At 45.7% G+C, this 26,337-nt stretch overlaps 1 protein-coding gene and 1 pseudogene across 2 annotated transcripts; both read right to left on the bottom strand.

The window, feature by feature from the left end:
* Positions 1 to 26,337, bottom strand: part of LOC124015125 — a 413,427-nt pseudogene that overhangs the window by 295,366 nt on the left and 91,724 nt on the right.
* LOC124015121 (neurexophilin-1-like) lies at positions 263 to 19,807 on the bottom strand. Of its 2 annotated transcripts, none has more exons than XM_046330074.1 (2): positions 19,367 to 19,807; positions 263 to 2,027 (listed from the first exon to the last, which is right to left on the bottom strand). In XM_046330074.1, the coding sequence occupies exons 1-2, from the start codon at positions 19,418 to 19,420 to the stop codon at positions 1,260 to 1,262; spliced, it is 822 nt and encodes a 273-aa protein (XP_046186030.1). In that variant the 5' UTR covers positions 19,421 to 19,807; the 3' UTR covers positions 263 to 1,259. The 2 variants fall into 2 exon arrangements, with proteins under 2 accessions (XP_046186030.1, XP_046186032.1); XM_046330076.1 differs by lacking the exon at positions 19,367 to 19,807 and adding an exon at positions 18,845 to 19,283.

Here is a 26,337-nt window from a genome sequence, read left to right on the forward strand (position 1 = left end):
CAAAGTTATCAAAGCTTGAAATCAGGAATCCTGACTGCAACAAAATGTAATCTTTTTTAATAGAAGGAGCTGAATTCTCTACATCTCCTTCTCTCTCCTCCACTTTAATTAAAAGAGCTCTCTGAATCTCTCATTTCTCCCCCTCTCCCTCTCCCTCTCCCTTTCCCACTCCCACTTTCATTCTCTCTCTCTCTCTCTCTCTCTCTCTCTCTCTCTCTCTCTCTCTCTCTCTCTCTCTCTCTCTCTCTCTCTCTCTCTCTCTCTCTCTCTCTCTCTCTTTCTCTCTCTCCCTCCCTCTTTCTTTCTTTCTTTCTTTCTCAATATTTATTTTCTTTGTCATAGAGGTTACATAATTCAGGGAAAGAGAGAGATGATGTTTGACAGAATGTCATACCTTTAGAATAAACATAAACATAAACACATAAACATTGGGTGGGATAGCCTATCGGGATGACATAGGGGTGGGATAGCCTATCGGGATGACATAGGGGTGGGATAGCCTATCGGGATGACATAGGGGTGGGATAGCCTATCGGGATGACATAGGGGTGGGATAGCCTATCGGGACGACATTGGGGTGGGATAGCCTATCGGGATGATATAGGGGTGGGATAGCCTATCGGGATGACATAGGGGTGGGGAGAGATAGGGGTGGGATAGCCTATCGGGATGACATAGGGGTGGGGAGAGAGAGGGGTGGGATAGCCTATCGGGATGACATAGGGGTGGGGAGAGAGGGGGGTGGGATAGCCTATAGGGATGACATAGGGGTGGGGAGAGAGAGGGGTGGGATATGGGAGCATTGGGAAAGATTGGGACAAGGGTCCATACAGAAACAAATGGAAGATGCCCTTTTGAAAGTAGAGTGCTACCTCGCCTGAATGACAGTGTGCAGTAGTTCACGAAAACATTCATAGATGTTTGTAGGTGTTTTCTGTATTTAGCAAAGTAGGTAGCGAAATTAGAGGTTTGAGTTGAGGTAAACGTGTGTGATGATGTTGGGCGTGCTAGTTACTACTGTTTCTGTCGATGAATGCTTCGTGACAGCACTCTAAATATCAATGCCTCAATGTGCATACTGTAATTTTTGCATATATACGTTTTTACAGGGTACAGTAGTCTGGCTACAGCGAGGGGTTGTCTGGTGAGGCGTTGCAGCAAATTACATAAAAAGTTGAATTCAGCACAATCTGGTGGCCCCTCACCCTACAGAGTCACTCCCCCCTCGTCCTTCCTCTCCCCCTCCTGTGTGTCCCCCTCTAGCCCGAGGGCAGGTAGGGCATCTCGTTGTGGTAGTTGTAGTCCGGGCAGACCTTCTGGACCAGGCGGTAGTCTGTACTGTAGAAGGAGATGTAGATACAGATGACCTTGAAGGGCTTGGAACAGATCCAGGAGACATGGCTCTGTGTCTGCTCCTGGAAGCAGGTCTTGGACGGGTCGTAGTTGCACAGCGACGTGCGCTTGCTGCGGTCCACCTTCTCATAGTCCACGCGGCAGTTGAAGATCTTAGAGTCCTTGGGGTAGACCACACTCTGGCGCTCCAGGTCAAACTCCACCGCCTTGACCGGCGGCACCAGGCTGACTGAGATGTTGCCTTGGCCCGTGGAGTTGTGGCGGAAGTAGACGCTGAACGTTCCGTTGCCATGGTCTACGATCTTGCCGGTAATCAGCAGGTTGAGGCGCACCGTCTTGATATTAGAGTAAAAGTCTCCCCAGCCAAACATCTTCTTGAACTTGCCCGTCTTGACGATGGGCCGGCGTTTGACGCGGGAGGAAGAGGAGGTGTCTGGCTTCATCAGGTCACTACCCAGCATCTCCCAGAACTCCTGCTTGGAGAAGGGTATGGGTGAGCGGTAGGGCAGCTCCAGGGAGGTGGCATTGGCTGCCCGACTTTTACTCTGGAGCATCCAGCGACTCAGGGGGGAAAGGGGAGTCTGACTCCCCAGGAGACCCACCGTCTTAGAGGACGACCCGTCTGCTGAGGAGCTCTTGGGGCTTGGAGAGTCATCTTCTTGACCCAGGGCCAGCTGGAGATAAAGAGGGATAGGGAGAGAGAGAATGAGAAAAAGAGGTTGAATGTTAGAGAGGGGGAGAGTGTGTGTTTGAGAGAGCAAGAGAGTGAGAGAGAGGGAGGGGGAGAGGGTGTGTGAGAGAGCAAGAGAGTGAGAGAGAGGGAGGGGAGAGTGTGTGTTTGAGAGAGTGAGAGAGAGGGAGGGGAGAGGGTGTGTGAGAGAGCAAGAGAGTGAGAGAGAGGGAGGGGAGAGTGTGTGTTTGAGAGAGTGAGAGAGAGGGAGGGGGAGAGGGTGTGTGAGAGAGCAAGAGAGTGAGAGAGAGGGAGGGGGAGAGGGTGTGTGAGAGAGAAAAAGGGTGAAAGGAAAGTGAGAAAGAGAGAGAGAGGGGGAGAAGGTGTGTGAGAGAGAAAAAGGGTGAAAGGGAAAGTGAGAAAGAGAGAGAGGGGGAGAGTGTGTGTTTGAGAGAGCAAGAGAGAGAGGGAGGGGGAGAGGGAGAGGGTGTGTGAGAGAGAAAAAGGGTGAAAGGGAAAGTGAGAAAGAGAGAGAGAGAAAAGAGATGAAAAAAGGGGAAAGGGGAGTTATTATCAAGGGAGTAAAGAAACAAGGACAGAAAAGGAATGAAAGATGTAATCGATACTTAATTTAGCTCCTGGTGCTATAGATATCAACTGTGACATTCTATCAATGTTGTACTCTTATAAATGAATGTTTGAGTATGCAGGTGTATATGTTGCTGCTGTTACATTCTGGTGTCTATTCAGGTTGAGAACAGATATACCTTAACGTCTGGTTTTCAGAGAAGCTATATTGCTCCCCAAGCAGCAGATGAAATAGAAATCGACTCCTATACCTTCATCTACTTGAGAGGCCCGGGGGGATGAAGGTACAGATTTAAGCCCCATAGTGCAGGCCTGAGTGGAGAAACAATTATTGCTTTGGTGCCTTCGGTGTGGGGTTGGAGGAGGGGCAGGTGAATAAACCTTGATGTGCAATTAAGGTTTTTTATGTTTTAATTAAAAAATCTGTATTGACACACACACAAAACTGTCAGATGTTAACAGTGAGTGAGGAGAAAGGAGAGAGAGAGATAAGACAGTCGTGCTCGGCTCAGCCGTGGCTTTGTGGAGTGTGTGTGAGAGCAGGCTGTAATGGGTAATTATTAGATGGTAATGATCTATTAACAGGTAGGCACTGTCGACTGTGGGAGCCCGGAGTGATCTTCTGTCCTTTTGATCTAACCGTGGAGAGGATAGGAGTCTGTTTGTGTCGCCGTTCCTCTGTTTGTGTTAGTGTCATTATGCAATGGATGGTTGCCGGAATGTGTGTGGACAGTACCCTATTAGCGAGGCATAAGTGTGTGTGTGTGGGTATTTGTGTGCATGCTCTCTCTCTCTCTCTCTCTCTTCTCTCTCTCTCTCTCTCTCTCTCTCTCTCTCTCTCTCTCTCTCTCTCTCTCTCTCTCTCTCTCTGCCAGATAGAGCAGGGTTTCTCTAAGTGATCCCACTGTTATACAGTGATTCATAATGCATGCTGCTCTGTCTGTGCTCTGATCCATCCACTGTTTAGAGTGTCAGGGCTTCCTTATACCGGCTTAGTCAGGATTATTAAGTTTTACTCATTCTTACTCCATTTTATACAGATTTCTACAGGCTCACTCAGATTTGTTCTCTTGCATTTCAGACAGTCTTGTAATATTGATTTTCTGTCGCTCTAAAACATGTATTTCCTTTCGTAACAACTTGCAAGGCATTGCAGCAGTCTGTAGAGGATTCCCTATTGATGTTGTTGCGTTATGGTCTAGCTATGGACTCTGGAGGAGATGAGGAGTCCCCAGACCTCAGCCTTCCTGTCTGGTCCCTCTACGGCTGTTTGAGTTACCTGGGCTGGGCCACAGTCAACACTACACACCCCTGGTCTGTTTACCTGGGATGGGCCACAGTGAACACTGTCTCCCATGTTTCCCACAGAGAGCTGACCCTCATTCAGACACAAACACATCAGCCTGACAAGGAACCCTGTTGGCTAAAATGTGATATTATTTGGCATTTCTGATAGCGTCCCTGAGAATCCCTCATTGGCTTCTTTAATAATGAATAAATACATGGAGCAGAACACATATTGATTTGAATCTATTCAGAAGCCTTCTCTTGCCTGCGAGTGCGTGCCAGGCGCTATGACTGTGATTTCCCCTTGTCCCTGAATGATGTGCCACTTTGGGTTTGACTCCTCTCCCTTCATGGGACGGTGTCTGGTGGGCAAAGAGCAGCACGCTGCCTGTCTGCCAGTCTCCCTAGGTGGCACTGCAGAGTCTCAGTGGTGGCCATCACAGTGCCCTCCAGGGTTGTGTGGAATGTGCCACTATATGAATCTTTATGACACTCTTGTGTTTACACTGAGCTCATTTCCCAGACACACAGTGATTCAGTGACTCAGACAGGCAGTGCCGGCAAGGAGAAGAGCTGAACAACAAACACATTGTCCCCCCTATAATACAATCTCACTGAGCCATAACTTGCATGAGATGTGTTCGTTTAAGGAGCTGAATATGTAAACCGAGCATTCGGGGTGAGACAGGACGTGTGTGTTAGAGGTTAGGGAAGAGGGAGTGCTGCTGTAGAACAAACGATTGAAGTGCACAGCATCAGTGTGGGAGACACGTTAGAACAGGCTTCATGGATGATTACTGGGGTAGTAAAACAATGAGGATGAGATCCCCCTCGCTTTAGAGCAGATGGTTAACGGCTTGAAGGAACGCTTGTGTAGAGTGAGTCACCGTGCTGAAGGTTATACACTGGCCTGCTTCTGTTGACGGATGTCTGAAGTGAAAGATGGAAACACATGCTATGAGGCTGAATAGTGCTGTATAAGACTGACATAGCATGGCACAGCAGTTTGAAGAAGATGAATCAACCTGTTTAACAGCAGCTGTATTAGGCCGAGTTGTAATCCGAGGAACAGTGTTGGTGTTAGGTTTCAAAGTACTTATGAAGCTTCATAAAGAGTGCTTATCAGCTGATCTGAGCTACACAAAGCTGAAATGAGGGCGAAGGTGCAATCAGGTCAGAGTCTAGGGTTGTTGGCGGGGGATGATTTTGTCATCTGTCTGTCATGTGTGAGTCAGTGAAATGGTTGGAGGGAATGTGGGGGGTCTGCAGGCTCCATCACTGTGGTAATTGTGACGCATTAAGCGTTAGTGAGTACAGGCCTGGGGCCTCTCTCACGGCAGGGGGTAGAGGAACGGGAGAAGATGAGAGGGAGGAAATGATCAACAAGAGCCCACCAGCTCCACAGGAAATGTTCAGACTATTAAAGTGACAGGTACACCATTTTACCCACCCGTTCCCCTGGCGTCACGGCACACAGTTGCTAAAAGCCAGAACAGAGATTATGGAGAAAGTTAGCTCAAATCTCTGTTCTGTCACAGTGCTCAGGTGGTGATGAGAGGCCATTGTGTCAACTAGAGAAATACTGATACTGAAAATAGAGAGTTTTACCTATTCAGATGTGTCTTCTCATCAATATCCACACGTATCGAGACAGTGTATATGGTATTTGATCATATAGAGACACACAGCATGTGTTATTGCAGCACATCCTTCTCCTGGGCAGCAGATGGCTTCAATAAGCTCTCAATTTTCCTCTGGCTGTTGAGTTGAAATCTTCATCTCTAATATGACATACATTTTTAATTACAGGCTCAAGCGCCTGCTCATATTTCCAGAGTGTTCACTGACGCTTTGTGGGTTTTTTCCCCTCCCACCAACCTCCAGACCTAATGCGTTCACTGTAGGAATATTCTCCTTCTGTTACATGATTAAAATCGGAGAGCGGCTGTGCCCTTATAACTAATTATTCCACTGGCTAGCGTGGACGGGAGGGCCGGGGGAGGGAAAGGTAATTTCACAAGAAACAAGGCGTTTGACTCTTAATTAATAATTTACGTCAGCTTCAAAGGGATCACCGGAGCTTAGCTCTGCGCTGGGTGGATGAACTCACTACATTCAGCTCTGCGCTGGGTGGATGAACTCACTAAATTCAGCTCGGCGCTGGGTGGATGAACTCACTAAATTCAGCTCTGCGCTGGGTGGATGAACTCACTAAATTCAGCTCTGCGCTGGGTGGATGAACTCACTAAATTCAGCTCGGCGCTGGGTGGATGAACTCACTAAATTCAGCTCGGCGCTGGGTGGATGAACTCACTAAATTCAGGTCTGCGCTGGGTGGATGAACTCACTAAATTCAGCTCTGCGCTGGGTGGATGAACTCACTACATTCAGCTCTATGCTGGGTGGATGAACTCACTACATTCAGCTCTATGCTGGGTGGATGAACTCACTACATTCAGCTCTATGCTGGGTGGATGAACTCACTACATTCAGCTCTATGCTGGGTGGATGAACTCACTACATTCAGCTCTATGCTGTGGATGGCTCTCAGCTCTATGCTGGGTGGATGAACTCACTACATTCAGCTCTATGCTGGGTGGATGAACTCACTACATTCAGCTCTATGCTGGGTGGATGAACTCACTACATTCAGCTCTATGCTGGGTGGATGAACTCACATTCACATTCAGAACTCACTACATTCAGCTCTATGCTGGGTGGATGAACTCACTACATTCAGCTCTATGCTGGGTGGATGAACTCACTACATTCAGCTCTATGCTGGGTGGATGAACTCACTACATTCAGCTCTATGCTGGGTGGATGAACTCACTACATTCAGCTCTATGCTGGGTGGATGAACTCACTACATTCAGCTCTATGCTGGGTGGATGAACTCACTACATTCAGCCACTTTCTCTCTGTTTTGAGCTCCTTACTCATTTTGGACAAGTTCAGTTCTACCATCCCACTGGACCTGCAGCTTCATTTAGTATGCTGAGGGAGAGCCTTGCTCTGAATTGGCTATCAAATTTGAACATTATAAGATATCGACAAGGCGGCTGAGTGGAGTGCGGTGCTGGAGCAGAATAGAGCAGGAGGAGAGCGAGAGCAGGGGTTGATGGGATAGAACTGATTAAAGTAGAGTTCTACTACTGTATATGCCCACCTGTCTGAGAGGACCTGAGTGGGGACTGGACTCTCTCTCCCTCTCTCTATCTCTCCCTCCCTCTAACTCTCTCTAACACACTCTCTCTCTGTGGTGATGCACTGTGGAATACTGGGCTTAACTTTCATTTGAGGTCATATCAGTGGACATAGTTAGTATTAACTGTCTTTTCTGTCTGGTTATAGTACAAACATCAACAGTGTGTGGACATCTCCATCGACATTGTCACGGCTCCAACCGACATCATTCATCTCCTTTAAGCTACAGTACAAACTCAGTCTGTTCTAGAACAGTAAACAGAAAACCCATCCAGAGCAGAGCACTACCCTTGGAGACATATAGTACTCTAGTCCTTCAGATCACTTCAACATCTCGGGACTATACCCTGGAGGTCCCTAAGTCAGCTGGTTGTTGGAGTGGGTAGATACTTGTATGTCTTTTCTCCCTCCCTACTGTAACCAAACAGCCCGTCACAGACTGGTGAGGTCAGCAGAATCCCCATCACCCCCTGATGATGTCACCAGGAGCCCCCATCACAGACTTGTGAGGTCAGCAGAATCCCCATCACCCCCTGATGATGTCACCAGGAGCCCCCGTCACAGACTGGTGAGGTCAGCAGAAGCCCCATCACCCCCTGATGATGTCACCAGGAGCCCCCGTCACAGACTGGTGAGGTCAGCAGAAGCCCCATCACCCCCTGATGATGTCACCAGGAGCCCCCGTCACAGACTGGTGAGGTCAGCAGAATCCCCATCACCCCCTGATGATGTCACCAGGAGCCCCCGTCACAGACTGGTGAGGTCAGCAGAAGCCCCAGTTTGGGACCCATAGCCCACTGCATCATCAGGAGGACATCACTAGTGGTCTCTTTGTAGTAGCAGATGGTGACAGATGTCCCCTCTTCTAATAAACCTGCTTCTATTTCCAGTAAAAAGGAGTTCTGCCACCATCCTCTCTAATGCTGTTTGTTCTTGAGATAACTTTTTATTTACATAAATAAAAATATATTCAGCACAAATGGGAAGCTCTCGAGTGGCTAGCATTCTCAGAGGAATAAAATAGTGTGACGCTGCCTTCCTAATAATCAAAGGTGAAATTACTTCTAATTCTATTGAATTAGAGCCAATTTATGACTTAAAGCCAATTTATGCTTGATCTGAAAATGTGGTCGGAGATTTTGTATGGAGGGTGTGACGCAATTGCAGAGTCTCCAGAGGCATGCAGACACCAAATCAAGCTCTGTACGGCATTGCCACATGCTCTCAAATTTTTAACAATGCAGAGGGCTCTGTATAGCTCCGTATTGACATGATTGGTTGACAGCAGAGCAGTTGTGAAGGAAGTTGTCAAGGAAGTGAGTTTGTGTTTATACAGGACCTCCCACCCCAACCTATTGTCAACCAATCAATCAAGCACAATTCATCCAATGCCCTTTTTTCTATGTGCCCCAGTGTTTCAGAGGAGAATGCCACAACTGTTTGGGCAGAAGAAAGGCAATTCTCTAGGATCATCCATGCCACACAATGGAGCCGGAGGGGATGGCTGCTGTTTCACGGGCTCCTAACCAATTGTGCTCTTTTGTGTGTTTTTTCACGTTGCTTAAATCCGTTTTACCTCATTTCTACCAGCATGTCACTAGAAGCATTTTTGTACGTAATGTTTCTGCTACCGTCTCTTATGACCGAAAAAAGCTTCTGGATATCAGAACAGCGATTACGCAAAGGATATACTGCTGCTCCCGGACCAGGCCCAAATCCCCGTCATTCACATGAAGAGGAGACAGAGATACAGGGGCCGCAGATCCGGGTGACTTGTGAGAATTAGTTGGCGAGTGAATAACCCGGCTCTACCAACCGTCCTGGCCAAGGTGCAATCACTGGAGAATAAACTGGATGAGCTCTGTTCGAGACTATCCTACCAACGGGACATTAAAAACTGTAATATCTTATGTTTCACCGAGTTGGTTAAATGACGACATGGATAACATAGAGTTGGCAGGGTTTTCCGTGCATCGACAGTTACCTCCGGTAAGACGAGGGTGGTGGTCTGTGTAAATTTGTCAATAACAGCTGGTGCGTGGTCTCTAATATTGAGGAAGTCTCTAGGTTTTGCTCACCTGAGGTAGAGTACATCATGATAAGCTGTAGACCACACTATCTACTAAGAGAGTTTTCATCTATACTTTTCGTAGCTGTCTATTTACCATCAAAAACCGATGCTGGCACTAAGACCGCACTCAACGAGCTGTATAAGGCCATAAGCAAACAAGAAGATGCTCATCCAGAAGCAGTGCTCCTAGTGGCCGGGGACTTTAATGCAGGAAATCTTAAATCCGTTTCACCTCATTTCTACCAGCATGTCACATGTGCAACCAGTGGAAAAACAACTCTAGACCAACTTCACTCCACGCACAGAGACCCGTACAAAGCTCTCCCTCGCCATCCATTTGGCAAATCTGACCATCATTTTATCCTACTAACTCCTGCGTACTAGCAAAAACTAAAGCAGGAAGTACCAATGACTCACTCAATACGGAAGTGGTCAGATGATGTAGATGCTAAGCTACAGGACTGCTAGCACAAACTGGAATATGTTGGCTCCCGAGTGGTGCAGCGGTCTAAGGCACTGCATATCAGTGCTAGAGGCATCACTACAGATATTGGTTTGATTCCAGATTGTATCACATCCGGCCGTGATTGGGAGTCCCATAGGGCGGCGCACAATTGGCCCAGCTATGTTTGGGTAGGCCGTCATTGTAAATACGAATTTGTTTTTAACTGACTTGCTTAGTTTAAAAAAATACAAATTCTGGGATTCATCCGATGGCATTGAGGAGTATACCACCTCAGTCACCGGCTTTATCAATAAGTGCATTGATCATGTCGTCCCCACAATGACCGTACGTACATATACCAACCAGAAGCCATGGATTACAGGCAACATTCGCACCGAGCTAAAGGCTAGAGCTGCCGCTTTCAAGCAGCAGGACACTTATAAGAAATCCCGCTACGCCCTCCGACGAACCATAAAACAGGCAAAGCGTCAACACAGGTCTAAGATTGAATCCTACTACACCGGCTCTGTGAACGTTGGATGCATACTATTACTGACTACAATGGGAAACCCAGCCACGAGCTGCCCAGTGACACAAGCCTACCAGACAGGCTATATGCAATTTATGCTCACCTTAAGGAAAATAACACTGAATCATGCATGAGAGCACCAGCTGTTTCAGACGACTGTGTGATTACACTCTCCATAGCCGATGTGAGTAAGACCTTTAAACAAATCAACATTCACAAGACCGCGGGCCAGACTGATTACCAGGACGTGTACTCAGAGCATGCGCAGATCAACTGGCAAGTGTCTTCACAGACATTTTCAACCTCTTTCTGTCCGATGTCTGTAATACCTATGTGTTTCAAACAGACCACTATAGTCCCTGTGCCCAAGAACACTAAGGTAACCTGCCTAAATGACTACCGCCCCATAGCACTCACGTCTATAGGCATGAAGTGCTTGAAAGGCTGGTCATGACTCACATCAACACCATCATCCCGGATACCCTAGACCCACTACAATTCGCATACCGCCCCAACAGATCCACAGATGGCGCAATCTCAATTGCACTCCACACTGCCCTTCTCCACCTGGACAAAAGGAACACCTATGTGAGAATGCTGTTAATTGACTACAGCTCAGCATTCAACACCATAGCACCCACAAAGCTCATCACTAATTTAAGGACGCTGGGACTAAACACCTCCCTCCACAACTAGATCCTGGACCTCCTGACGGGCCACCCCCAGGTGGTAAGGATAGGCAACAACGCATGTGCTACGCTGATCCTCAACACGGGGCCCCCTTAGGGGTGCATTCTTAGACCCCTCCCGTACTCCCTGTTCGCCCACAACTGCGTGGCCAAGCACGACACCATCATTAAGTTAGCTAACAACACAGCGGTGGTAGGCCTGATCACCGACAACGATGAGACAGCATATAGGGAGGAGGGCAGAGACCTGGCCGTGTTGTGCCAGGACAATAACCTCTCCCTTAACATGAGCAAGATAAAGAAGCTGATTGTGGACTACAGGAAAAGGAGGGCCGAACACTCCCCCATTTACATCAATGGGGCTGTAGTAGAGCGGATCGAGAGCTTCAAGTTCATCACCAACAAACAATTATTTTACAAACACAGTGAAGAAGGCACGAAAATGCCTATTCCCCTTCAGCAGACTGAAAAGATTTGGCATGGGTCCCAGATCCTCAAAAAGTTCTACAGCTGCGCAATCGAGAGCATCCTGATCGGCCTGGTATGGCAACTGCTCGGCATCTGACCGTAAGGCGCTACAGAGGGTAGTGCGTATGGCCCAGTACATCACAGGGGCCAAGCTTCCTGCCATCCAGGACCTAGATACTAGGCAGTGTCAGAGGAAGGTCCAAAAAATTGTCAAAGACAAGACAGTCACCCTAGTCATAGACTGTTCTCTCTGCTACAGCACTGCAAGCGGTACCAGAACGCCAAGTCTTGGTCCAAAAGGCTCTTTAACCGCTTCTACCCCCAAACCACAAGACTGTTGAACAATGAATCAAATGTCTACCCAGACTATTTGCATTGACCTTCACCCTCCTCCCTTTTTTATATTGCTGTTACTCGCTGCTTATTATCTATGCATAGTTACGTTAGCCCTACGTGCATGTACATATTACTTCAACTACCTGGACTAACCTGTACCCCCGCACATTTACTTGGTACCGGTACCCCGTATAAAGCCTTTGTTATTTTATTGGGTTCCTTTTTTAACTTTTGTTTATTTGGTAAATGTTTCTTAGCTCTTATTTTCTTCAAACTGCATTGTTGGTTAAGTAAGAATTTCACGGCAAGATCTACATCTGTATAATTTGATTTGACAATTGCGCTTGTTCAGAAAAGTGTTTTCTGTCTGTGGACAGGCAGCTTTGTGCCTGTTTGTTGATGTGTCACAGAGCACACTCTCCCTCTACCCATCATGCCTCTCTCTACTGCTGTATGTCAGTCAGTCAGGCAGCAGGGGATGCTGAGGGCCTGGGGGGCTGAGGATGGCCTGAGGGCCAGCACTGGGGTACTCGCTGGGTGGGCAGGAGAATGGCGCACCTCTAGGGTAGTCCATGCCATGCCTGCGCATAACTCAAGCTGTTTTATAACCCGAGCAGGAAGTGACAGCCTGTCCATAATAACACCACTGGACCTTTTCTCAGCCTCTTCTCTAAAGCTCCTCTCATTCACTGTAGTGTGTCTGTCTAGCTCTTGTCTGTTGGAGGAATTATTGAAGTACAATAAGAATCTATTGTCCACAGGGAGGTCTGTAACCTCTTGTTACACCGTGACCCTGCCTGCTCTTGTCTTGGACCTGGTCCATCTTGTAAAAGAGTTTTGATCTCAATGAAACCTGGATAGACAAAGGTTAAACAAAACAATCAATACAGAAAATGAGAGACAGAGATATGGCTATAGCTTATCTGTGTTTGTGAGGCCATAGTATAACTGTACTGTTTGTGACTGATTGATACTTCTGAGGTGGCAGGGTAGCCTAGTGGTTAGACCGTTGGACTAGTAACCGGAAGGTTGCAAGTTCAAATCCCCGAGCTGACAAGGTACAGGCCTCTGTCGTTCTGCCCCTGAACAGGCAGTTAACCCACTGTTCCTAGGCCGTCATTGAAAATAAGAATTTGTTCTTAACTGACTTGCCTAGTAAAATAAAGGTAAAAAATAAATAAATACTGTTTGAGGCTGTGATTGAACCTGGAGACAGAGAAGCAGGACTATAATGCACAGCTTTGCATCGGCAGTCATCTAATGTGATTGTGTTGATACAGCATTGCTGTATTATACAATATTTGTGTGGCCATGTGCAGTATGTGTCTCTCTGTCTCAGTTTGGAATGCTTTGGATGTATTATTGTGTTGTACAGGGGGAGCATGGCTGGTGTTGTCCTGCTTAGTGAGGAATGAATCTGGGTGGACAAGGTCACTGACTGTGAAGGGAGGGCTGGGTATCTAAGAAAGATGACTCAAAGACTTTCTGACAAGACAAAAGAGGGGAAAAGAGGTGCATGTGGTTAAAATGACCTTCAGCCAATCTCTTAACCTCAAATAACACAACACGCTGTGGAAAGATGCTCTGTTTAATACCTTTGTTCAATATGAAGAGTTGAAAATACGAACACCTAAAATTGCACTGGCAACTAGATGTCAGATATGTAATGATCCTATAGACTTCATAGTGGACAGGGGTAGAAAGGCTGGAGTGAAAACAGATCAGTGAGATCAGACCCTGATGCTCAACATATACATAAAGCTCATACAACACACAGCTGTATAAACATAGATCAGTCATGTAGCTGCAGATGCCCGGCCTGTAACCAGAAAACATAGAGCTGTATAGATCAGAGTGCTGTCTGCAGCGTAACTTAATTGAGAGAAGCCCCAGGTAATACTTAAGACGGCACACTGATGTTTCAGCACCATGGACAGGAATCGCAACTAACACGGGAACATAGAAGACGTTTTCAGCACCATGGAAAGGGAGCGCAACTAATGCTAAAACCCACGAAAGTCCAGAGCCACTCCAGATCTTTGGACAGCACCTCAGATCTCTTACTGGGTGAATATTCCACACATCTCTGTTGGCCTATGGCTACTCTCTGTTGGCCTATGGCTACTCTCTGTTGGCCTATGGCTACTCTCTGTTGGCCTATGGCTACTCTCTGTTGGCCTATGGCTACTCTCTGTTGGCCTATGGCTACTCTCTGTTGGCCTATGGCTACTCTCTGTTGGCCTATGGCTACTCTCTGTTGGCCTATGGCTACTCTCTGTTGTTCCCATTCCATTTCCCCTTAAACTTAGAATTGTAAAACTATACTTAATACATTGGAAATCCTGATCTCTGACAACTACTGTATGTATAGAGGGTGACAATCTGTGGAGTGCGGAGGACATGTGCAACCTCTCAAGGTCTCTGAGTACCTGAGGCTTCTAGCCTATAGAAGACCTTGTTCAATACGTGCCTGCCTCTCCGAAACTGGGTAGAGTGTGAGTTCACTGAATGCGTGTGTGTGAGAGCAGAGCTCCTTCATCCCTGGTGATCCCTGCTGTTTGAAGGTTACAATGCAAATTTCAGACCAGTGCTCCATTGCATATAACCCCTCACGCGTCCCTGTGGTGTATGTGTGTGGTGTGTGTGTGTGGGTGTGTGCATGCATGAGTGAGAAAGTGAGATTGTGAATGTGTAATATACAGTATTGTCTTAGTTTTACCAGTACAATTCACTTCTTATCACTTGCATACTACTGCACCGAAACCCTCATCCATGCCTTCATCACCTCCCGACTGCACTACTGCAGCCCTCTCCTCCCTGGTATCCTCACCAAACTCACCAACAGATTCCAGCTGGTCCAGAACTATGCTGCCAGAATCCTCACCCACACCAGATCGACTGAACACATCACACCAATCCTCATCAATCTACACTGTCTCCCTGTGCAATCCTATACTTACTTTAAGACACTCATCTTCACCTACAAATCCCTCCACAACCTGGCATCCACCGACCTCTCTGACCTTTTCCTAGTCTATGCCCCCTCTCGCTCCATCCGCTCCTCCACTGCTGGTCTCCTTGTCACCCCCTCATTCTGCCTCTCCACCATGGGTGCCCGGGCCTTCAGCTGCTCAGCACCCAGGCTCTGGAATGCACTACGCCCACACTGTCATGTATTGTCATAGATTGTCATGTCTTGTCCCTGTGCTTTCTCTTCTATTCGTTTCCCCCTGCTGGTCTTATTAGGTTTCTTTCCCTCTCTCTTTCTCTCTCTCTCTCTCTATCGTTCCGTTCCTGCTCCCAGCTGTTCCTCATTCTCCTAACGACCTCGTTTACTCTTTCACATCTGTCCCCTATTTTGCCCTCTGATTAAGTCTCTATTTCTCTCTTCGTTTCTGCTTCTGTCCTTGTCGGATCCTTGTTTGCTGTGCTGTGTTCTTGTTCCGTCCTGTCGTGTTTTTGCCTTCATCAGATGCTGCGTGTGAGCAGGTGTCTCTGTCAGCTACGGCCTGCGCCTACCCGAAGGGACCTGCAGTCTGTGGCCGCTTATCCTGTTATTCCCCTCTACAAACTAGAGGATTTCTGTTATTCCCCATTTGGACATTTCCTGTTAAGGATTCAGGATTTGTTATTTTCTGTTTGGACTTGAATAAACTCTGTATCTGTTAAGTCGCTTTTGGGTCCTCACTCACCTGCATAACACACACATACAACGTGAAGCCACAGTCATCTTATTCAAAAACCTCCTCAAAACACACCTCTTCATAGGAAGCCTATAACCTGTAGCCTATGATTCACTCTGTCCTACACACCTTCTCAGTATCCATGTGTCCCCCCCAAACCCAAACCCTTACCCTAAACCCGTCCCTTTGCCTATTCCAAACCCTACCCCCTAAATCCTTACCCTAAACCCTTCCCTTTGCCTATTCCCAACCAGACCCCTAAACCCAAACCCCCCCCTTTGCCTATTCCCAAACCCTTACCCTTCCCTTTGCCTATTCCCAACCCTACCCCCTAAACCCTTCCCTTTGCCTATTCCCAACCAGACCCCCTAAACCCAAACCCCTCCCTTTGCCTATTCCCAAACCTACCCCCTAAACCCAAACCCTTACCCTTCCCTTTGCCTATTCCCAACCTTTACCCTAAACCCTTCCCTTTGCCTATTCCCAATCCAACCCCCTAGACCCAAACCCTTCCCTTTGCCTATTCCCAATCCGACCCCCTAAACCCAAACCCTACTACACTTGGTTTATATCCTCTACCCAAGCCCTCCCTCCTCATTTTATTTGTCCTGTTTTGTCTGGTCCTTTGATTTCTAATTGCACATTGATTGTTACACTTGATTTGATGTAGACGTACTGTTAATGGAAAATGTCCTTGAGTGTCCTGAAAGGCGTCCACCAAATAAAATGTATTGTTATTATTATTACTACTACTACTGTTACTCCTCCATCTATTCTATGCTCTATCCATTTCAATCCCTCTCCTTCCCTCCGTCTTTCTCTGCCCCAACTCTTTCATTTCATTCTGTCTCTCTCCATACTCTCTGTTCTCGTTGTATGCTGTTCTACACATTTCTGTCCTTGTCTTTTTCTGTCCTATCCACACTAGGCTGTCCCTCGCCCTGTATTTGACTGCTAACTCTCCCTTTCTGCACTCTCTTCCTTATTCATCCCTTTAGTAACCCCAGTCATTATGGGCACAAGGCACACAGTGGATATGCTAGGAGCCAGAATCCCCTTACCTGTCTCTCGCTCTGTCTTTCTCTTTCTCTCTCGATCTGTATGTGTGTGGTGTGTGTGTGCGCGCGTGAACCTATAGAAAGCACAATAACCCCTGATATTGCCTGTCATACTGTAAGGATCTAATGGTATTGCTATGAGACTAGTGGTGAGTTAATAGCCCTAATATAAACATTTAACCAACACATTAGTTGTAATAGGCTCTTGACTGTATAACACTGAATGCTCGAGCCATTTAGTCCATTAAAAACAAATGAATCCCATCTCCGAGCTGCATGCCATAGAATGAAACATTGCTAAACCTTCGCCAAAAATGTACTATAATTTATCAGCATAGCAGTCAATTTCAAAGCACTCTGACGAAGACTGTTTATATTATTCATATCAACCAATGCTTGGCATAGTAATTAACATTTGAGACGCTAAATCCATCACATCATTGTTGCTTTCTTCGTGTTGATAGAGTATTAATAACCTTATTTCCATCCAGACAGAGTGGGTTTATACACCCTAGAGACAAAGGCTACACACTGATATTGAGTGGGGCGGTACAATAGGGAAATCAGCTGAATTTGAATATAAATGCATGGTCTATCATTATTAATCCGAGATCTATTGTGTAATAAATTGGATAATTTATTAATTGCTCTATAATTTATCAATGTCATGCTGCTAATGAATTACTCAAGATACCCTGCTGAGAGATGTGGTGCGCCACGGTTTTTAGATAGGCAACATGGTAGAATATTGATAGAAACTGCACTCCAATTAATTACATCATTAGTGCAATCCTGCTGCATTTGAGAGTATGTGGCAAGTATGTGTGAACATACACCTTGAAGCGTAAACATGCTCTCCGACTCCTAAAACCTCTCTCTTAGATGGGAGGAAATGGAGGGGAACATTTATTCAATTTGTCAAGTAATAAGGCCAATATCCTCTATTAATAATATGTCTTACGACCCAAATCCTTTACAAATGTTCAATCAATGAAGAAAAATAATTTTGAGACGGTGGAACATTTGGCCTGATGATGACTTTTATTTCGAAAGATTCATAATCTCATTTTAATTTCACGTAGACTAAACAGTGGCCTATGTCTTTATTTAAAATAGGTTACCTACTTTAAGATGCACTCTCAAACTTTTGTATCATTTCAGCCAGTAGTTTTGGCTCAAGAGGTGTCAGTTTGTCACTTTCACGAGGTTGGAGTAAAAATATGTTCAACTACTTAAGACGTTGGCTCGAATCTAGGTTGTGCCTTTAGATTTCAAGAAAATTAACAACTAAGGAAACAAATGTCACTTCTCTCACTGACTTCTCAAACCCCAGCCTGCTCTGCTTGGTTTGTTTCACAAGTGTTCGCAGGAAGTCTTGCGATGTTGCACCTCTGGGTTTATAAACTCCGTGGTTACATGCCGCAATATTTTTTTAATCATTTTTTGCATTTCTGAAGTTGAAGTTATTTCCAATTCTTACTATATTTTACGAATTTGTTGTGCTTAAAATCCTGGATTAGGCAACTACCCAGTGGGCAAAAACTGGTTTAATCAACTTGTTTCCACGCCATTTCAATCAAATAAATTAATGTGATGACATTGAATCAATGTGGAAAACTGATTTGATTTGAAAAAAATAATCAACATCAGGGGATTTCGTCTTTTTTCACCCAACTTTTATAACCTAAATCCAACGACATGGTGACATGTTTTGTTGATTTCACCTTGACTTTACATTAGTTGCCAACTCAACGATAACTAGACGTTGAACTGACATCTGTGCCCAGTGAGTAATAACTAGTTGAATAGTTTATAATAGCCTACATTTCACCTGTAGATTACAGTCTTTGTTCAGTCAGAAGCGCCCAAGGTTATTCAGTGTGTGTGCCTTTACAAAGCCACAAGGTCGGCCGCTCTGACACAAAGGTGTCACAACAGAACACAACACAACACATCAAAGAAGCAACCTTGCGACAACACTTGAATTTAGCCTCCGTCATTCAGTTTTTGTTCTTGATGCTACAATTTGCCTCTAAATTTGCCAAATTACATTGTTGCTCTGTATATAGATATACATGTAAAGCATGATCACGTAAATTTGTTTAGAAAATTAAAGTCTAGACTAAAATTTTGCACGCAACATGGTCAATAAACATGCCCAATAAGGCACGTAGTTTCATCTTGATGTTAGTTATGTTTATCTCATTAAAATCCTTACATTTACCAGGACTCTAAATCCTGTGGTAATTGCAGATCATTAATCACAACATCATTTTGATTGCGTATACACCAGGTTGCACAGTGTGATACCTGAAATGGCAACTGCTACAGTGCACTAACGTCGAATTGTGTTGCCTGCAATAAACAGCTAGTGGTCAATATAAAATTCTAGAAATTCCTTCTGTTTTTTTTTTACTCAACCTTGCACAATGAAACATTAAAATATTGACCAGACATTACCTGTATGGGGGGACACGTTGCACTGTGTCTCATGCCAGGTAGCCTATTCGTCTCGCCTTTGTACCGTTATTAAGTTATCTTTCAATTTTTATTTAATAACATATAGTAATGATCGGTCAAAGAGAGTCAGTCCTCTTTCGTTGTCCATCAACAAATAACTTCAGCAACGGATAGAATAGGCTTCAACCGAGGAACTCCAATATGGAGTTTCAAGGCACACTTAATGTACCGGACCGTTGTCCGTGGCGCAGCATGCTATCCATGGCAACCGCTCACAGCGTACTCACTGTCGCGGGTCTCTGCCCTGGGAGAGGGAACCTTATCGGGTCCATTGGCTCGTGCGACACCATATGCACGGTTAATTCCCTTCACTTTTCGCCAAACAAATGAGTGGCACATGTCTGAAGGAAAAGGTAGCCTATTAACGACGGGGGTGAATGAACATGGAACTATGGACACAGACACACATATGACTGGTGTAACTTTTTTACACTGCTGGGCACCGCCGCCCCTCTTGCTTACCAAGCACGCTGTTCCGTTAAGGAGAAGCAAGATAAAGCCGTGGTTGGAACGCATTTTTCTGCAGCGCGCAGTGCCTCAGATTCCCGCTTCAGCCCGAAGTCAGCTTTCCTTCACGAAGACGCTATTCCTCCCGCACTGTATTCCCCAAAGCTAAGATAGGGTCCCATGTCCAACGCAGGCTCAGCTGCTACACCTGGGCTCCTTCAACACGCACCTGTCCTTTTACTTTTCCCGGGTTTGAGTCCAATCACTAGAACATTGGAAATCCATGAGAATGTACCGCATTATCATCCACGAAAAATAGTGTATGCAATTCCTGCTCAACCTGCAACCGTGTGAGTGAGAATGAAGTAGATGCTATCTGTTCTGCTGTATCAGTGTATATCCACCGCGGTGAAGCCTAGTTGATGAATGGAATCCTTGGCGTTGCTCATATCAGCGTGTGTGGACTGACAAGGAATCATATACGGGCTTTGACGTTTAAACAGTCTCTCAGTCTGTCTCTCAGTCTGTCTCTCTCTCTCTCTCTCTCTCTCTCTCTCTCTCTCTCTCTCTCTCTCTCTCTCTCTCTCTCTCTCTCTCTCTCTCTCTCTCTCTCTCTCTCTCTCTCTCTCTCTCTCTCTCTCTCTCTCTCTCTCTCTCTCTCTCTCTCTCTCTCTCTCTCTCTCTCTCTGCCCCTCATGCCTGTGCCCCCAAATATCTCTCTCTCATGCCCTCACACTATTGCTCATCAGCAGTCAAGCAGAATATAGTCAAACCCACTGTGGTTCTACTAAACTAATTGACTGGTTTGCACTTTTGCACACATTATGTCAGTGGAACCAAGCATGTCATTATGTATGATAATGATGGCTGCTGTTTGGAAACCCATTTAATGCATTTAGGGAATTAAGATATTGATGCAAATGATTGGAATCAACTTTTCTATGATCTTCTGTAGACTAACAGACTGTCTCTGACCATTGTGGTTCACCTGCTGTGTGCAACAGGTGGTGATCATGACCATGTCACAGTCACATTTCAGTGTTAACCAATGCCAACACACATAGGGCATACATAACGTTTTCCTCAATGACATCTGAAGGACAGGAACTTCCCTTGTTGGTTAGGGCCGGTTCTGACTCTGTTATACCAGTCCCAAAGCTGAATTGATCCCTTTTCATTCTGATGGACACATGAACGCTGTGAGCAGCTTGCTTGGCCCTGATGTAGTTTCCTGCAGGGTGTCTAGTCAATCTACAGCCTCGTTGAAGCTTATTGATGTACACAGTGAGCCTGGAGAGCACACGTGTGTCACCCGGTGCTGTGTGATTAATAAAAACATTTCCTATAACACAGTTCATTAGGAGCAGGTTAATGGGCCGGACTACTGGATATCTGGCCACTTCAGCATATTACTGCTGCTGCTCACTGCTCGGCTCTGCTTCCACTTCATTAGATAGAAACATGTCTGTCTGTCTGTCTGTCTGTCTGTCTGTCTGTCTGTCTGTCTGTCTGTCTGTCTGTCTGTCTGTCTGTCTGTCTGTCTGTCTGTCTGTCTGTCTGTCTGTCTGTCTGTCTGTCTGTCTGTCTGTCTGTCTGTCTGTCTGTCTGTCTGTCTGTCTGTCTGTCTGTCTGTCTGTCTGTCTGTCTGTCCGGTTCTGTCTGTCTGTCTGTCTGTCTGTCTGTCTGTCTGTCTGTCTGTCTGTCTGTCTGTCTGTCTGTCTGTCTGTCTGTCTGTCTGTCTGTCTGTCTGTCTGTCTGTCTGTCTGTCTGTCTGGTTCAGTCAGTCCGGTTCTGTCTGTCTGTCTGTCTGTCTGTCTGTCTGTCTGTCTGTCTGTCTGTCTGTCTGTCTGTCTGTCTGTCTGTCTGTCTGTCTGTCTGTCTGTCTGTCTGTCTGTCTGTCAACCTTTTTTTTCTATCTGATAGATGATATCTTTTCCTCAGCTTCCTGCTTTCCTCTGGATCTCTAATGTTACTTTACCCTTTGACCATTGTGAACTTTGGAGTTGTCTTTATCTGTTAATCCAGCTTGTTTGGCTATCTATTAAGGTGATGTTACAGGGTTAATTGATCTCAGTTCAGGGGTTAATTAGCTATAAATGTGTGATGGCCAGACTCTACCCTCATACAAGACTGAGGTCAGAGGTTAGAGGTCACTGGAGGATAAGGTCTCTGTGGAGTGTGTCAATCAACCATATGACTGAGACATCAAAGAGAAGGAGGCCTCTGACATGTGCTCTCCTCTATCCATCTCACACACACACACACACACACACACACACACACACACACACACACACACACACACACACACACACACACACACACACACACACACACACACACACACACACACACACACACACACACACACACACACACACACACACACACACACACACACACACACACACACACACACACACACACACACACACACACACACACATATTCAATAGTCCCCCTTTCTATTCTCATTACGCACCACTAAATGCTGATGAAGGTTAAGAATGAGTACCCAGGCTCAGGAGGGCTCTAGATGTCTGTTAGATTATTTTAGACTCTATAAACTTCCCTCTTTTTAATTGTATTCTGCCTCAGAGGCCTCCCTGTGTATCAGAGAGGGTCATGGAAGAAGCAGCAAGCTGTCTATAAAGGGATATCAGCTCCCCAACCCACTATCTAGTGGAACACCAGCCATAATAAAGTGTCTTTAAATCAGCACTGTTTCATTCATACACACGCATTCACAACCACACATTGTTATAGGCCCATAACTCAGTTTCTTTACTCACTCAAGATAAGCAGAGGCTGAATGCTAAAATAAGTCATCATGCTACACCAGGGAATAGCATGTGTAACAATATATTCTCCCAGTCTAGTTTTATTCAAGACGTGAATCAGAATGGGGCGGCAGCGTAGCCTCGTGGATAGAGTTTTGGACTAGCAACCGTAAAGGTTGTAAGATAAAATCCCTGACTGTCAAGGTACAAATGTGTCGTTCTTCCCCTGAACAAGGCAGTTAACCAACTGTTCCTAGGCTGTCATTGTTCTTAACTGACTTGCCTAGTTAAATAAGACATGCCAGACAGGAATGTGTGTTTGTGTAATATGTACTGAGTCTACTTTTCTTCCAGACTCCAACAATAGTTCTCTATCATGTAATCCTATTTCACTGTATAATTCAATTTGAATGAGGCGCTGCAGGCGACAGCCAGGCAGAGGGAGCATGGTGAGAGCTGGTCTGGGGAATACTGGTGTGATCAGTGAGGTGTGGGTGCCCTCTACTGTCCTAGGTTTGGACACACCCTGTTGACATAGTGGCTTAATTAAGGGTCAAACTCAAGCTGTCAGATCCAATGTTTTAGTTAATACTATATACTGAAACATTTATCATTTTAACTGAATGTTGGCCTTACTCAGTACATTTGTGTCTTAGTTTAATCCAGTCAACCATCTTTAGAAAACAGTAGCCATTTGATCAGTTGACACTAGGGGGAGCTATTGTAGCATGTGAATCTGTCAGGCATTTACCGGCAGTGAGGCTGTTGTAGGTACAGGTAACTGCCAAAATAATGGAAACACTTGCGTAAATGAGGGATACAAAGTATATTGAAAGAAGGTGCTTCCACACAGGTGTGGTTCCTGAGTTATTTAAGCAATTAAAACCCCCCTATTCTTTGGGTCATGTTTAAAAATGTTGGCAGGCCATTATTTTGGCTACCATGGCTATAGGATGACAATGCCCCCCATCCCCAGTCCACGAGTGCTCAAATCAAATCAAATTGTATTTGTCACATGCGCCGAATACAACCTTACAGTGAAATAATTACTTTTACAACCCCTTAACCAACATTGCAGCAATAAAATCCCCCACAAAAGTAAGAGATAAGAATAACAAATAATTAAAGAGCAGCAGTAAATAACAATACCGGGGCTATATACAGGGGGTACTCACTGAATACTTTAATGAGCATGAAAACCACATGCCATGGCCGTCTCAGTCACCAGATCTCAACCCAATTGAACACTTATGGGAGATTCTGGAACGGTGCCTGAGACAGTGTTTTCCAACACCATCGACAAAACACCAAATGATGGAATTGCTTGTGGAAGAATAATGTTGCATCCCTACAATAGAGTTCCAGACACTTGTAGAATCTATGTCAAGGCACATTGAAGCTGTTCTGGCTCGTTGTGGCCCAACTGTCTGTCTGTCTGTCTGTCTGTCTGTCTGTCTGTCTGTCTGTCTGTCTGTCTGTCTGTCTGTCTGTCTGTCCGTCCGTCCGTCCGTCCGTCCGTCCGTCCGTCCGTCCGTCCGTCCGTCCGTCCGTCCGTCCGTCCGTCCGTCCGTCCGTCCGTCCGTCCGTCCGTCCGTCCGTCCGTCCGTCCGTCCGTCCGTCCGTCCGTCCGTCCGTCCGTCCGTCCGTCCGTCTGTCTGTCTGTCTGTCTGTCTGTCTGTCTGTCTGTCTGTCTGTCTGGTTCAGTCAGTCCGGTTCTGTCTGTCTGTCTGTCTGTCTGTCTGTCTGTCTGTCTGTCTGTCTGTCTGTCTGTCTGTCTGTCTGTCTGTCTGTCTGTCTGTCTGGTTCAGTCAGTCCGGTTCTGTCTGTCTGTCTGTCTGTCTGTCTGTCTGTCTGTCTGTCTGTCTGTCTGTCTGTCTGTCTGTCTGTCTGTCTGTCTGTCTGTCTGTCTGTCTGTCTGTCTGTCTGGTTCAGTCAGTCCGGTTCTGTCTGTCTGTCTGTCTGTCTGTCTGTCTGTCTGTCTGTCTGTCTGTCTGTCTGTCTGTCTGTCTGTCTGTCTGTCTGTCTGTCTGTCTGTCTGTCTGTCTGTCTGTCTGTCTGTCTGTCTGTCTGTCTGTCTGTCTGTCTGTCAACCTTTTTTTCTATCTGATAGATGATATCTTTTCCTCAGCTTCCTGCTTTCCTCTGGATCTCTAATGTTACTTTACCCTTTGACCATTGTGAACTTTGGAGTTGTCTTTATCTGTTATCTGTTAATCCAGCTTGTCCACTTATCAAGAGAACATCCCTGGTCATCTCTACTGCCTCTGATCTGGCGGACTCACTAAACACAAATGCTTTGTTTGTAAATTAATGTCAGAGTGTTGTACTGTGCCCCTGTCTATCCGTAAAAAAAAAAAAAATAGAAATTGTGCTGTCTGGTTTGCATAATATGAGGAATTACAAATTATAATTACTTTTACTTTTGATACGTAAGTACATTTAAAACCAAGTACGATTAGAATGTTTCTCAAGTCATTTTTACTGGGTGACTTTCACTTTTACTTGAGTCATTTTCTACTAAGGTATCTTTACTTTGACTCAAGTATGACTTTTGAGTTTGTTTTCTACCACTGGTAAAAGGGGGAAAAGAAGAATGGAGAAGTGGATTTGTAAGGATAAAGGAAAGAGGATGGAAGGAGTTCTAAATCTCCAGCTCTGTTGAGGCTCAGGCTCCATTAATCCTGATAGATCCCTCCTTTATTTATGTTTCATTTCCTCCTCTCTTCCTCTGAGAGAGCAAGGGGAAGAGAACCCACCAGCCGTGGTTCCGCCTCTACTCTCTCTTTCACTTTCCCATAACCACTGTTGGTCCCTGCGCTCACAGCCTTCCGTCTTTCTATGTGGTTTGTGAAAGATTGTGTCTGTGCATTGAGTGCCTATGTGTGTTTTCTTTGTGTTTCCCCAGAGGTCTATTTTTCCAGAAGCTGTCCCAAGTTGAGTATCAGCCCCCTGTCTCCCCCTGGCTCTGCCTGCAAATCTAATGTTAATGTTGGGTAAGTGGGCCACGGTGGGTTAATTGAGTCTAATAGAAAGTTAATGTTGGGTAAGTGGGCCACGGTGGATTAATTGAGTCTCATAGAAAGTTAATGTTGGGTAAGTGGACCACGGTGGATTAATTGAGTCAAATAGAAAGTTAATGTTGGGTAAGTGGGCCACGGTGGATTAATTGAGTCTCATAGAAAGTTAATGTTGGGTAAGTGGACCACGGTGGATTAATTGAGTCAAATAGAAAGTTAATGTTGGGTAAGTGGACCATGGTGGATTAATTGAGTCTCATAGAAAGTTAATGTTGGGTAAGTGGACCACGGTGGATTAATTGAGTCTAATAGAAAGTTAATGTTGGGTAAGTGGGCCACGGTGGATTAATTGAGTCTAATAGAAAGTTAATGTTGGGTAAGTGGACCACGGTGGATTAATTGAGTCTAATAGAAAGTTAATGTTGGGTAAGTGGGCCACGGTGGATTAATTGAGTCTCATAGAAAGTTAATGTTGGGTAAGTGGACCACGGTGGATTAATTGAGTCTAATAGAAAGTTAATGTTGGGTAAGTGGACCACGGTGGATTAATTGAGTCTAATAGAAAGTTAATGTTGGGTAAGTGGACCACGGTGGATTAATTGAGTCTAATAGAAAGTTAATGTTGGGTAAGTGGACCACGATGGATTAATTGAGTCTAATAGAAAGTTAATGTCATGCAGGTGAAAGAGGACCCAAACGCGACTTAACAGAAACAGAGTTTATTAATGTTCAAAACGGAATAACTGAAATCCTCTAGAATTGTAGAGGGGAAAACAACTGGAGAAGCGGCCACAGACTGCAGGTCGCCGGGTTGGCGCAGGCCGTAGTCGACTGAGACACCTGCTCACACGCAGCGTCTGATGAAGGCACAAAACACGACAGGACAGGGTGATACACAATCACGGCAAAAAACACGACAGGACAGGGCGAAACGCAATCACAGCATGGTGAATACAATACAAGGAACCGACGGCACAGGAACGGATCACAAAGGAATAAATAGGGACTCTAATCAGGGGAAAGGATCGGGAACAGGTGTGGGAAGACTAAATGATGATTAGGGGAATAGGAACAGCTGGGAGCAGGAACGGAACGACAGAGAGAAGAGAGAGCGAGAGAGTGAGAGAGGGAGGGGGAGAGAGGGATAGAACCAAACAAGACCAGCAGAGGGAAACGAATAGCATGGGGA

Source organism: Oncorhynchus gorbuscha, linkage group LG26 (genome assembly GCF_021184085.1).
Source record: "Oncorhynchus gorbuscha isolate QuinsamMale2020 ecotype Even-year linkage group LG26, OgorEven_v1.0, whole genome shotgun sequence".
In the NCBI taxonomy this organism is placed as follows: domain Eukaryota; kingdom Metazoa; phylum Chordata; class Actinopteri; order Salmoniformes; family Salmonidae; genus Oncorhynchus; species Oncorhynchus gorbuscha.

Excerpts from the sequence above, each read along its gene's own strand:
- LOC124015121 (XM_046330074.1), bottom strand. The coding sequence starts at position 19,420 with ATGCGTTCCAACCACGGCTTTATCTTGCTTCTCCTTAACGGAACAGCG. Across the intron at positions 2,028-19,366 it reads TTAACGGAACAGCGTGCTTG|CTGGCCCTGGGTCAAGAAGA; the intron begins GTAAGCAAGAGG and ends CTTTATCTCCAG.